The following is a 13932-nucleotide window of genomic DNA, read 5'->3' as shown; positions in this document are numbered from 1 at the left end:
CTTGGAGTAACGATTGATGACCAACTAAACTTCTCTGACCACATCTCTAGAACTGCTCGATCGTGCAGATTTGCACTCTATAACATCAGAAAGATCCGACCCTTCTTATCTGAACATGCAGCTCAACTCCTTGTTCAAGCTCTTGTTCTCTCCAAACTGGATTACTGCAACTCTCTACTAGCTGGGCTTCCAGCTAACTCTATCAAGCCTCTTCAACTGCTCCAGAATGCAGCAGCACGAGTTGTCTTCAATGAACCTAAACGAGCACATGTCACTCCACTGCTAGTCCGTTTGCACTGGCTGCCAGTTGCTGCTCGCATCAAATTCAAAACTCTGATGTTTGCCTACAAAGTGACTTCTGGCCTAGCACCTTCTTATCTGCTCTCACTTCTGCAGATCTATGTGCCCTCCAGAAACTTGCGTTCTGTGAATGAACGTCGCCTCGTGGTTCCATCCCAAAGAGGGAAGAAATCACTTTCGCGAACGCTCACGCTCAATCTGCCCAGTTGGTGGAATGAACTCCCTAACTGCATCAGAACAGCAGAGTCACTCGCTATTTTCAAGAAACGACTAAAAACTCAACTATTTAGTCTCCACTTCACTTCCTAATCTGCAATTGCCTCTTTAAATATCACACTAACTGTACAAAAAAAAAAAAAAAAAAAAAAAAAAAAAAAACTACTAACACTTCCCTTCTTAGACTTTACAGACCTGAAACTTGCCTTTAGTACTTATTCATTGTTGCTCTTAGTTGTGTAAATTGCTTCCTTGTCCTCATTTGTAAGTCGCTTTGGATAAAAGTGTCTGCTAAATGACTAAATGTAAATGTAAATGTAACGTGACATGAAATGCCATCCGTCCACAAAGATTTCTCACCCAACTGCTGTTGTGCTTGCGATAAGGAGGGACAAGGCTGAATTCAGCTTCTTATTCGCAGCTTTTTATTGACTCTACCCGGTCAACCTTAAAAAAACACAAGGGTTCTGTTTTTCAGCTTTTTAATTTGTGCTCAAGAGAACACACTGAGCAAGGGCTTATTATGGGGTTCTGGCGCCATCTTGTGGATAGTCAACGTCAACCGTCTTTGGCCGCCGACGAGCTCTTAGAAATTGTAAATATTTTAAAATAGGAACTATTCTTACAAATAAACTGCATAGTTGCAATTTAAACAACTACATTCTCAACTAAAAAAGCCTCCAAAGTACATTATGTTGTCTAACAACAGTAATATTTGTCAAACTGTAGCCTGCTTGTTGCTTGCTGTATGTGGGCGGAGTAATACACAGGTGAAGGGTGAAGAGGCCTTTGTGTGATGTTACTGGCAAAATATTACACGGCTATCAGCCAATCAGATTCAAGAACAGACAGAACTGTTGTATAAATATCTAAATTGTAAATTGTGCTGTAAATGTAATTGCAGTATTTTTGCAGTAATTGATTTACAGTAAGTTGCTAACTGCTGTCAGTAAGTTACTGTAGATTCTACAGGACATTGTGAACAGTGTATCCTCATGAGAATGTAATTAATGTGTCAGTCTGGTCCTCGTAGATTTGCTCTCTCCGGAGCTGTTGAGGAGTAATTGAGGTGAATATAGCATGACCCTCGTCTGCTGCTTAGCCCTACTGTCTGATAACTGTCTGTGATGTTCATTCATCATGATCAGGAGTCCTGCTTAATGAAGACACACACAGGAGATGAAGCACCTGCTGACACACACTCATTCTGGCCACATTCTGGGCCTCATTTAAAAGCCTGTAATGAGACTGTCATGATCAGGTCCCACTGGAGGCACTATAAAGTGTGTGCTGTTACATTTCAATTAATTTGCATCTGTTTATTCTGTTCTGTTGAAGATAATGCTTAACATTTCTTTACGCGGATTAACATAGAACATGTTTAGGTCATATTTTAATTTATATTTTACTTGTTACATTTTACCCCCTCCCCATTTATGTGCAATTATATTATTCTAAATATTTATTTGATCAAAATTCTAAATTATTATTATTATTATTATTATTATTATTATTATTATTATTATTATTATTATTATTATTATTATATTTATATATCTATATATTTATAATAATAATAATAATTATTATTATTATTATTATTATTACATTTATAATAATAATAATAATAATAATTATTATTATTATTATTATTATTATATTTATTATATTGTATTATATTATTATATTGTTGTTGTTGTTGTTGTATTTATATCCATTATTATTATATTGTTATTGTTAATATTATTATATTTATAATATTTTTTATTTTTATTATTAATATTATTATTTCTACTATTATTATTATTATTCATTATTATTGTTGTTGTTTTTTATTTTACATTATTATAATAATTGTAATAAATAATACTTTTTTAAATTCTCACATTATATGAAAACTATATAACTAATTGAATTTAGTTTTGATTATTTTTTTACTAATTAGTAAGGTAATGAAAATTACAACTGAGAATATACTTAATGAATAAAATATTTTTAAAAAACATATGTAAATATTTTATATAAAATTTGAATAATTATATAAAGATATAGATGCATTATTATTATAATTATTATCCTTATTATTATTAAATATATTTTAATAAGTATTATTCTTCTAGACTTTTTTGGTTTGTTGTAATAATACTTTTACATCTAATTACATTTTTCTATATTTTACTTGTAATTTAAATAATTTACAAGTATATAATCATTAAATGTACATACGTAACTGTAATTTATTATAAACCTCGTTTTATTTTTATTTATTTATTTATTATGGAAACCTATACAAAATAAAACTTCTTATAATTGCAGTTTTATTTGATTTATAATTTATTATTATTATTATTATTATTATTATTATTATTATTATTATTATTATTATTAAACCTATAAAAATAAACCTGCATATATTTGTAGTTTTATTTATTATTATTATTATTATTATTATTATTATTATATTTAGTTTTTAAATTTGGAGTCAAAGACCTAGTCCTAGACTTCAGAGATCATGCGTGAGATAGAACTCCTCTTCACAGTTTATAGTTGATTTCCATGCATAATTCATGCGCTATTATGATCAATGTGTCGCATTCATCCTCACATACATGTGGCCTCAGCACATGAATGCTTCACAACAGTTTTTTACGTCCTGAAAATGGTCATTTTCTTGCAATGAAAGGGCTGCACAGAAGAGACAGCAGGCAGATCATGTGATTGGACCATAATGAAGTGTTTATTAGCACAGAATCGGTCGTCACTGAGCTCTGCTGCCTTTCTAAACTGATGAAAAGTGGCCAGATTTGCCGCAGCTTTGACTGGAGGGCATGTCACTTATCAAATGAATGCTTCTCTTTTTGAGGACAGTCGGGCCAGTCAGAAAGAGCCCAAACACGAGACCCCTGAGCCTCTCGAAGCGGAGGAATGTGCATGTTTTCATCCGCATGAAGGAAACGTCTCATACAGTATCATTTCACCAGTAGAAGAGTCTGTTTTGTGCCTGCGTTCGCTGATATGAAATGATGACGTTTTCTTGAAGACGACGCTGCTTTTGAGCCGTTTTTAGCGAACTGTTTAACTTTCTAACCCAAGACATGCTTGATTATTTGAAAAGAGATCTCTCCCATGTTGTTTCATTATTTTGTGTGGGAAAAGAAACACAAACAGCGGGTCAGAGTTTCACAGTGGTCAGTCTTCTTTTAGATCCAGTCTGTGAGAATACTGAAACAAGCACGAAGCGTAGTATAATTATGACTGACCGCAGTGTTTGACTGTCTGCATGGTGCTAAACACACTAAGTATGTACTGCATGTTTCCGAAATATTACAAGTCCTACTTTTGAAAACCCTCTGGTCAGTCATAAATATGCTATGCTCAGTGCTTTTTTCTTTATTGTCTGACTATTTAAAGAAAAGCTCTTGGAAGTGCTGTAAATGAGGCTTTTTTAAAGAGGATTTTGCCAAATTATTTCAATATTTAAAAGCAGCAAAACAAACACATAAGCCCATAACCCAAGAGACCCCCTTTTCATATTACAGCTACTAGAAATGTCCCTTACTGCTGGTTGCAACATAGGCTCATTCTGAAATCACGAAGACATCACAAATGATTTAGGCAGAGGTACATATACAGTTAAAACCAGAAGTTTACGTACACTCTAAAAAAAGGAACACAAACATTTTTTTTTTAAATGTCTGATGTTAAATCATATTAAACGTTTACTGTTTTAGGTTCGTTAAGGCTACTTAAATGATGTACATTGGCTAAATGTTTTTATTAATTTAGCAATGGTCATTTTTAGTAAGTTCTAGACCAGGGGTGTCAAACTCAATTCATGGAGGGCCGAAGCCCTGCACAGTTTAGTTCCAACCCTGCTCCAACACACTTACCTGTAGGTTTCAAACAAGCCTGAAGGACTCAATTAGTTTGATCAGGTGTGTTTAATTAGGGTTGGAACTAAACTGTGCAGAGCTGCGGCCCTTTTGGAACTGAGTTTGACACCTGTGTTCTAGACAGTCAAAAGTTTACATACATATCCTTGATATTTTTTTTATCTTTGCTTTTAAACTGTATACCACTGGTCAGATTTTTTAGGTATCCTTCCACAAGCTTCTCACAATAGTTTGAAGGAATTTTGGCCCATTTCTCCTGACAGAATTGGTTTAACTGAGTTAAATTTGTTGGCTGTCTTGCTCGCACAAGCTTTTTCAACTCTGCCCACAAATTTTCTATAGGATTGAGATCAGGGCTTTGTGATGGCCACTCCAAAACATTCACTCTGTTGTCCTTAAAGCACATTTTAACTAGTTTGGCAGTATGCTTAGGGTCATGGTCTGTTTGGAAGACCCATTTGTGGCCAAGTTTTAATTGTTTAATGCAATAAGTTAACTAGCTTTTTAAATGTAGTCAACTAATCACTTTAAAAGCAACAAGTTTACTTACCATATTTAATTCAAATCAACTAATCACATTAAAAGCATTAAGTGTGCTCACTATTTTTAACTTAAGGCAACTGATCACTGTAAAACACACAAGTTTTTTTTATTTTAAAGTAAAGTCAACTAATTACTTTAAAAGCAACAGGTTTGCTGGCTTTTTGAGTAAAGTCGACTAATCGTTTTAACAGCAACGGCTTTACAAACTTTTTAAAACTTTTCAATGAGTTTAATTGATTTTTAAAGTAAAGTCTACTAATCTCTGTAAAAGCATTAAGTTTGCTCATTATTTTGAAGTCAACTAATTGTTTTAAATGAACTGGTTTACTGACATTTAGAGTCAACTAATCACATTAAAAGCAAAGGGTTTAATCACATTTTTTAAAGTTAACTCAACTAATCGCTTTAAAAGCAACATGTTTACTCAATATTTCTAACTAAAATCCTCTAATCGTTTTAAAATCAACCAATCGCTTAAAATGCAACAAGTTTACCCATTGTTTTAAAAGTCAGCTAATCACATTAAAAGCAACAAGTTTAATCATTTTTTTCTAATTAAAGTCAACTAATTACATTAAAACCAATGAGTTTATTGGATTTTTAAAGTAAAGTCAACTAATCACTTTTATAAGCAACAGGTTTGCTGGCTTTTTTAAGTAGAGTCAACTAATAGCTTTAACAGCAATAGCTCTGCTAACTTTTTAAAGTAAAGTCAACTAATCAATTTAAAAGCATTAAATTTGCTCACTATTTTTAATTAAAGTCAACTAAACACATTAAAATCAATGAGTTTAATTGATTTTTAAAGTAAAGTCTACTAATCGCTATAAAAGCATTAAGTTTGCTCATTATTTTGAAGTCAACTAATTCTTTTAAATGAACTGGTTTACTGACATTTAGAGTCAACTAATCACATTAAAAGCAAAGGATTTAATCACATTTTTTAAAAGTTAACTCAACTAATCGCTTTAAAAGCAACATGTTTACTCAATATTTCTAACTAAAATCCTCTAATCGTTTTAAAATCAACCAATCGCTTAAAATGCAACAAGTTTACCCATTATTTTAAAAGTCAACTAATCACATTAAAAGCAACAAGTTTAATCATTTTTTTCTAAGTAAAGTCAACTAATCACTTTATAAGCAACAGGTTTGCTGGCTTTTTTAAGTAGAGTCAACTAATCGCTTTAACAGCAATGGCTCTGCTAACTTTTTAAAGTAAAGTCATTTAATCAATTTAAAAGCATTAAGTTTGCTCACTATTTTTAATTAAAGTCAACTAATCACATTAAAGTCAATGAGTTGAATTGATTTTTAAATTTAAGTCAACTAACAGCTTTAAAAGCAAAAGGTTTACTGACTTTTTAAAGTAAAGTCAACTAATTGCTTTAAAACCATTAAGTTTGCTTACTATTTTGAATTAAAGTCAACTAATTGCTTGAAAAGGAACTGGTTTACTGACTATTTAAATTAAAGTCAACTAATCACATTAAAAGCGAAGGGTTCAATTAAAAAAAGTAAGTCAACTAATTGCTCAAAAAGCAAAAAGTTTTACTTACTATTATTAATGAAAGTCAACTAATCACATTAAAACCAATGAGTGTAATTGATTTTTAAAGTAAAGTCACCTGTTCACTTTAAAAGCAACAGGTTTACTCACTATATAAAGTTAAGTCAACTAATCACTTTTAATGCAACAAGTTAACTCACTATTTTTAAGATTAGTAAACTAATCACTTTAAAAGTATTACGTTTGCTCACTATTTTTAATTAAAGTCAATTAATCACTGTAAAATCCACAAGTTTACTCACTATTTTTAACTAAAACCCACTAATTGTTTTAAAATCAACTAATCGCTTTAAAAGCAAAGGGTCTAGTCCAAACTCTTTAAGTCAACTACAGTAATTGCTTTAAAACATGAAGTTTACTCACTATTTTAGTCAACTGATCACATTAAAAGCAAACAGTTTAATAATTTTTTTAAGTAATGTCAACTAATTGTTTTAAAACTTCTGAACTGAACTGAACTTAAACACTAAAAACTGAACTACACTTACATTTATGTGAAGCTGCTTTGACACAATCTACATTGTAAAAGCGCTATACAAATAAAGCTGAATTGAATTGAATTGAATTGAATTAAAACAAACGGTTTTACTTTTTTTGGTATAGTCAACTAATCGATTTAAAAGCAACAGGTTTACTAACTTTAAGTAAAGTCAACTAATCACTGTAAAATATTTAAGTTACTTACTTTTTAAAGTCAAATAATCACTATATTAATTTATTTAACAAAATGTCTACTCATCATTCATTCATTCATTTTCTTGTCGGCTTAGTCCCTTTATTAATCCGGGGTCGCCACAGCAGAATGAACCGCCAACTTATCCAGCAAGTTTTTACTCAGCGGATGCCCTTCCAGCCGCAACCATCTCTGGGAAACATCCATACTCACACTCATACACTACGGACAATTTAGCCTACTAAATTCACCTGTACCGCATGTCTTTGGACTGTGGGGGAAACCGAAGCACCCGGAGGAAACCCACGCGAATGCAGGGAGAACATGCAAACTCCACACAGAAGCGCCAACTGAGCCGAGGCTCGAACCAGCGACCCAGTGACATTCTTGCTGTGAGGCAAAAGCACTACCTACTGCGCCACTGCTTCGCTTATATTTACTCAATATTTTTAATTAAAAGCAACAGATTGCCTTACTTTTTTTAAGTAAAGTCAAATAATCACTCTTTACGGTGTTTTTAATTACCTAGATACTCGTTAATAGTTACAAACAACAACAACAGTGCTGCTACAAGCTCTTCAGATTAATAACTGATGCTCATATTGACCCATAATCAGTTAAGGCTCGTCTTGTTTTGGTGTTGTTGTTTGTTTTTATAATGAATCTCTTGGTTGTTTGTTTGTCTGGCTGCTGAATGAATGGCCTCTGAGGGCGCATTGATGTGTGTAAATGTAAGCCAAGTCCGTCTTTTGGAAGTGTCACTTCCTCTAGCGCAGCGGCTCAGTCCAAGGAATATTAATCAGTCTCAATAAACCAGTCAGTGTGTGTGAAGATCTCGCAGGTGCACAGACTCACACACACAGACATCTCGGTTACTTCACTACTGCAGAGGTTTCATCTGTTTAGTTTGTTTACAGCTTAGGTTGAGACTGCGTTGGTTGAGGTGTGCTGTCTTTATATTTGTGTTTGTGGTTGTTTGGACTGCAGGAGATTTTTTTCAGTAATTCAACTGCATTATGGTTTCTCCATCTGAAGCCAGGATGAACAATGTTTGGCTTTTGACTCTTCGATCTTTGAGGATGTGTGTTTAAAGTCTTTGTGTTCTGAGCGATAGATTATATTTTTGACTATGGATAATGAAGCGAGTTCTGATCAGGAAATATGTGGGGATTTGAGTGTGCCGGACAGTTTTTCATGCGTATGGGCTGACCTGATGAATATCTTGGTAAGTTTGGGAATATTTTATTAGCATTTTGGTATTAGATTTAATTGAATTGTATTTAACAACAATGTATTCAATAATAATAATAATAATTATTATTATTATTATTATTTTAGTAATTATTATTATTATTGTTGTTGTTGTTGATGTTAATAATAATAATAAATATATTTTTTTAATATTCATGTTATTATTGTTATAATTATTATTAATATTATATATACAGTTGAAGTCAGAATTATTAGCCCCCCTGAATTATTAGCACCCCTATTTATTTTTTTCACCAATTTCTGTTTAATGGAGGGAAGATTGTTTCAGCACATTTCTAAGCATAATAGTTTTAAAAACTTATTTCTAATAACTGATTTATTTTATCTTTGTCATGATGACATTAAATAATATCTGACTAGATATTTTTCAAGACACTTCTATACAGCTTAAAGTGACATTTAAAGGCTTAACTAGGTTAATAAGGTTAACTAGGCAGGTTAGGGTAATTAGCCAAGTATTTGTATAACGATGGTTTGTTCTGTAGATTATTGAAAAAAAAATCAGCTTAAAGGGTCTAATAATTTTGGCCCAAAAATGTTTTTAAAAAAATTAAAAACTGCTTTTAATCTAGCTAAAATAAAACAAATAAGACTTTCTCCAGAAGAAAAAATATTATCAGACATACTGTGAAAATTTCCTTGTTCTGTTCACATCATTTGGGAAATATTTTTTAAAAATAAAATAAAATCAAAAGGGGGCTAATAATTCTGATATATATATATACATATTTATTTATTTATTTATTTATTTTTAACTTATTTGTTTGTTTGTTATTATTGTTATTAATATTAGTAGAAGTAGTAATTAGGGCTGCATACTATTAGAAAATTTTGCAATATTTTGTTTTTCTGCACTAAATATAGCGATATATATTCAGTTTCACCAGATGGCTTTAATAGATTTGGAAATAAATTATTCATTTAGATTTATTTGAGTGATTTTGTAAATGTGTGAATCATGTATAAAAACAAAAAACAAATTGCAAGCAGGAATAACCACAACAGAGCAAAGGAACAAGTCAAATAAACAGTGCTTTAGGGTTTTTACCAGTAGTCAGATACAGAAATTTAATAACGAAATGTAAAAAACACTGTATAGTCTTCATCATATTAATAATACAGCAAAGTCATTCTTGATTAAAGTTACAAATGGACTTTTTTCTGCCTGAATGCTCTCTTGAAAAGCATTTAAAACACATGCAAATGATAAAGTTTCACTCTGTTGTGGTTATATTTTGCAATTGACTCCACAAATCTCATGTATTCTCAATTGTTATGTTCAACTATAATCCATAACTCAACCTTGCATATCCTGCGATGTGACTATTGCGTGCACAAGAAACCGAAATGTGTGCACATTTAGGAATCTCAAAGGGAGGTGCTCGATCAAAATCAAACACAGTAGCAAAAGATCTAAGAAAATCGGCACACTGCCACTTTAACTCTCAAAAAAAATTTAAATCCCAATGTTTCGACATGCATGCTCTTCATCAGGTAAAAGTTACCTGATGAAGAGCATGTAGGTCGAAACGTTGCGATATAAAAAAAATTTTGAAAGCTAAAGTTGCAGTGTGCCGATTTTCTTAGACCTTTTGCTACTATTGCGTATACACACATGCGATATTGATGCTGAAACGATATGATTTCTTTAATTCTATTTTCCAAAACGAGTCCTCTTTGCACTAAACAAGTTTACAATAAAGCATGTTAACAAATTTTAAATGATTAATAAAGAAATTATAATGCTTTGACTTATTGTTTAATAGCATTTACAAGCACAGTAGCATATTTAAAGCTGCTCTATTGGCTATTTATGTCTGTTCGTATCCCGTTCCTTTGTGCCCCCTGGCGGCTTATTCACAAACTGTGGTCATGCATTAAAATCAGAGCGGCAGCAATTTAAAACGGCAGCGGTATAAGCTCCAGCGGTAATGGCCACTTTGAACTCTCACCTACTGTATCGTGCAGCCGTGCAGTTAGTGTTTTTGTGTGGAGTTTGCATGTTCTCTCTGCGTTCGCGTGGGTTTCCTCCGGGTGCTCCGGTTTCCCCCACAGTCCAAAGACATGCAGTACAGGTGAATTGGGTAGGCTAAATTGTCCGTCGTGTATGAGTGTGTGTGGATGTTTGCCAGAGATGGTTGCGGCTGGAAGGGCATCCGCTGTGTAAAAGCGTGCTGGATAAGTTGCCAGTTAATTCCGTTGTGGCAACCCCGGACTAATAAAGGGACTAAACCCAAAAGAAAATGAATGAATGAATAATATATATAATTTGATCATTGTTTTTAAGTTAAATAATTAATTAATAATTAAATGTATTATTTAACAAGAATCCATTTGTTGGATGTGTATAACATGGATAAAATTTTTGGAATTGTATAATTAACATTTGCATAGTGAAAGTGTGTAGATTTACTTGCAAGTCCTGTTCAATGTGGTTGCTGTTTTACATTACATATTTGTTCCACTGTTGCTGTTATTAATGCAGGTGATTTGATACTTGATCTAATATAAAAAGTACAAGGCAGATTTCAAATGTCGTCATTTTAAAGTCAAGTTTCAAACTGAGATTAAGTGCGGGGTTATTGTATTAGAAGCACACATAATAATGAAACATTTTCACAGTGTTTAATCACTTCTTCAGTTCTTATTTGTTCAAATGTGCAGATTTTTTTGATGGAGGTTTGAGGGTTATCATTCAACTTCCTGCATCCCACAACATTCCCATCATCGGCAAATCACATAGCGTCTCATAATTGACCAAAACCTGAGAATGTTAAAAATGTTTTGGGGGAATTTTTGGAGATGAGCTTGCAGATCTGAATGCAGCTTTGGCCTCGGGGGTCAGTGAGTAAACAAGGAAGGTCACGTCTCTGACTGTTATACAATACCAGGAAGACCCGCAGAGAGAAAACTGATTGACTTTGTGCATCTCCTTTCATGGATCTCTGGTATTTCTGGAGGGCCTCTGGATATTTCTGCTTTTCATTAACTAGTACTTCATGACTACCTCCATAGGGCTTGATCAGGTTTTAAAGGGGACCTACTATGCAGAAATCACTGGGTTTAAACACAATTGTGTGGCGGCAGTGTGTGAATATAACCAGCTTCTAATGGTAAACATTTATTAATAAAAGTTTTTATAATCACACTTCATAAGAACAGTCTGCAGAAACACTTTGATTGACATTCTGCTTTTGTAGGTGTCATCAGAGGAGGGAAAGCCCCGCCCATTAGTGTTGATCTCTCCCTTATTAGCATAAACAGCCCTGAGTAAGAAGCAGCCATCCGCTGTTTAAATCTGTGGGTCCCACTGTAACGAGGAGACTGACACGGAGGGATCCATTATGCAGTATTTATTGCTCAAGTTCTCATTCACACACACAATATGCACTAACGTGCAGACAAACAACAACAACAGTCTATGATGACAAGAGACTGGCGATGGATAGACACAGTGAGTATTACCAGGCATAGATCGAGGGCAGGCTGCTAGTATCAGAGTCCGTGAACCAGGCGTGGGTCGAGGGCAGATAGCAAACATCAGAGTCCGTATAACAGGCGTGGTTCGTGGGCAGGCAGCGAGTATCAGAGTCCGTATACAAAGCGAGGTTCGTGGGCAGGCAGAAGGCGAAGCAGAGTCAAGAAACAGGCTGGAGTAATACACAGGGAATCAGGCAGGAATAACGCTCAGAAATGCTGTTCAGGGCTAAACAAGACTTCGCACTGAATGAGCGTTTGGTGCTGGCTTATAAAGGGTACGTGCGTCATTAACGGGATACTGTTCAGGTGTGCATGATCAGGGTGAAAGGACGATGTAATGCTTAGAAGTCCGGAGATGGTGGCCTCTGCTGGCCAGTGAGGGGAATGACTGGGACCGAGTCGGTGACACCCATTTATATTAAGTGGCCTTAACTAATATGTACTTACACAGGAATTAACAGTTTGTTACAATGTACTTATTGTGTAAATACATGTATTTACTGTGTACTTATGCTTGATTAAATACCTGTATGTAATTACATCTGTAATTAACTTCTGTAATTACATTTGTAAATACACTGCTGACCATTCCCTACACCTTAACCCACCCATAAACCTACCCATACCACCAAACCTGTCCATAACCCAACCCCTATCCCTACTCAAGAGGACCAAAAGTGTTCTCAAATACATTATGAACACAATAAGTACATTTTATTTATTTTTTGATGCAAGTCCATAGTAGTAAAGGACACTTAATATAAAGCGGGACCAATTTTTGTGTTTGCTGAAAATAATGTCAGCGACTAGGGGTTTATGGCTGCTTTCAAACCTAGCCGTTTGTTTCGAAACATGTTTCGTTTGCGTGGTTTGTTTGTCAAATGTGTAACCAGCAATCGCTCTCGGATCCACGTCAAAACAATCGGTCTGAGAGCGCCTCAACGTGATCGTCTTGGCTCGATTGAAACAAATTGTGAAGCAAACTCAATACTATCCAATAAACGAACAAATCAGCACATATCACAGTGTACTTCGGATATGTAATAGGCATAAATGACTATGAAGAGAGAATTATGTGTAGGGCAGGATGTCATTCTTACTGGTAAATGTGTGTTTTCTGTCAAATGTTTCGTTCGCTTGCTGAACGTATTTTGGATGTGTGCGTTTGTTTGTATGTGGGTGTGTCGTTTCATGCGTGTGTTACAGGTTCGATTGGCATTGGAGGATCCGCATTTCGTGTTGATGATGTTCAGACGCTTGGTTTGCGCCACCAATCGCTGGTCGGCGTAGCGTTTAAAAGTTGAACCCAAAATGCAATGGCAATCTCTCTCTCTCTATCTCTTTCCATCTGTAGCATATGAAGCATGTTAAAAATTGTGTGCAGGCTCTTTAAGATCTGCGTCTGTCAAATCTAATGGCAGTGCGTTCTTTACAAAACAGCGGAGTCGCACAGTTTTTTATACCGCATGCATGAGGGTTAAAATTTGAGGTTATACTTTGTTTTGTTTTTTTATTTGTTTATGCATCTCTGAATGAAAAAGTCAACATCTGACAAGAATCAGACTTCATGGGTTTCTTTATTGGACAGCATTAACATGCAGGCTGCATTCTGCTCATGGGGCTGCGTGAAAATAAATAAAAAGAGTGGAGCTGCAGTAAAATAATGACTAAAAAGATTGAGGCTATGGTCAAATAAATTAATAAATTAATTAATGAAAAAGTGCAAATGCTTATAGTGCTGGAGACATCGGCCTTCGTGACCAAAAAACGGACCAGCCCACAGAGAATACTACCACTCCTCGTGATTAGCCAATCCAGGCCTGCTCTCTGATTTATTTAGTGACTATGTCTGTGGGTTTCAAATTTAAAGGGCACCTTTTCGCTTATTGCTTAAGATCACAAATTAAAATAACGATGTGACAGCTGAGCAAATCTGTTGGCCTCTGAAAAATAATAACTGAATCTCTGACCAATCCGAGGAGAGT

At 34.2% G+C, this 13932-nt stretch overlaps 1 protein-coding gene across 9 annotated transcripts in view; it reads left to right on the top strand.

The window, feature by feature from the left end:
* The window catches only part of sash1b (SAM and SH3 domain containing 1b), a 233385-nt gene that overhangs the window by 166362 nt on the left and 53091 nt on the right, over positions 1-13932 (top strand). For 2 of the 9 annotated variants that reach the window (XM_073928140.1, XM_073928139.1), the window contains exon 1: positions 7978-8420. The exons of the other annotated variants lie outside the window; for them this stretch is intronic. In XM_073928140.1, the coding sequence (XP_073784241.1) occupies positions 8325-8420 (96 nt within the window). In that variant the 5' untranslated portion in view covers positions 7978-8324. Of the gene's footprint in view, positions 1-7977; positions 8421-13932 lie in introns of those variants that run through there. 9 annotated transcript variants of the gene reach the window in all.

The sequence above is a fragment of the Danio rerio genome, chromosome 17 (genome assembly GCF_049306965.1).
Source record: "Danio rerio strain Tuebingen ecotype United States chromosome 17, GRCz12tu, whole genome shotgun sequence".
NCBI classification, from domain to species: Eukaryota; Metazoa; Chordata; class Actinopteri; order Cypriniformes; family Danionidae; genus Danio; species Danio rerio.
This window is presented reverse-complemented; position numbering and strand designations above follow the sequence as displayed.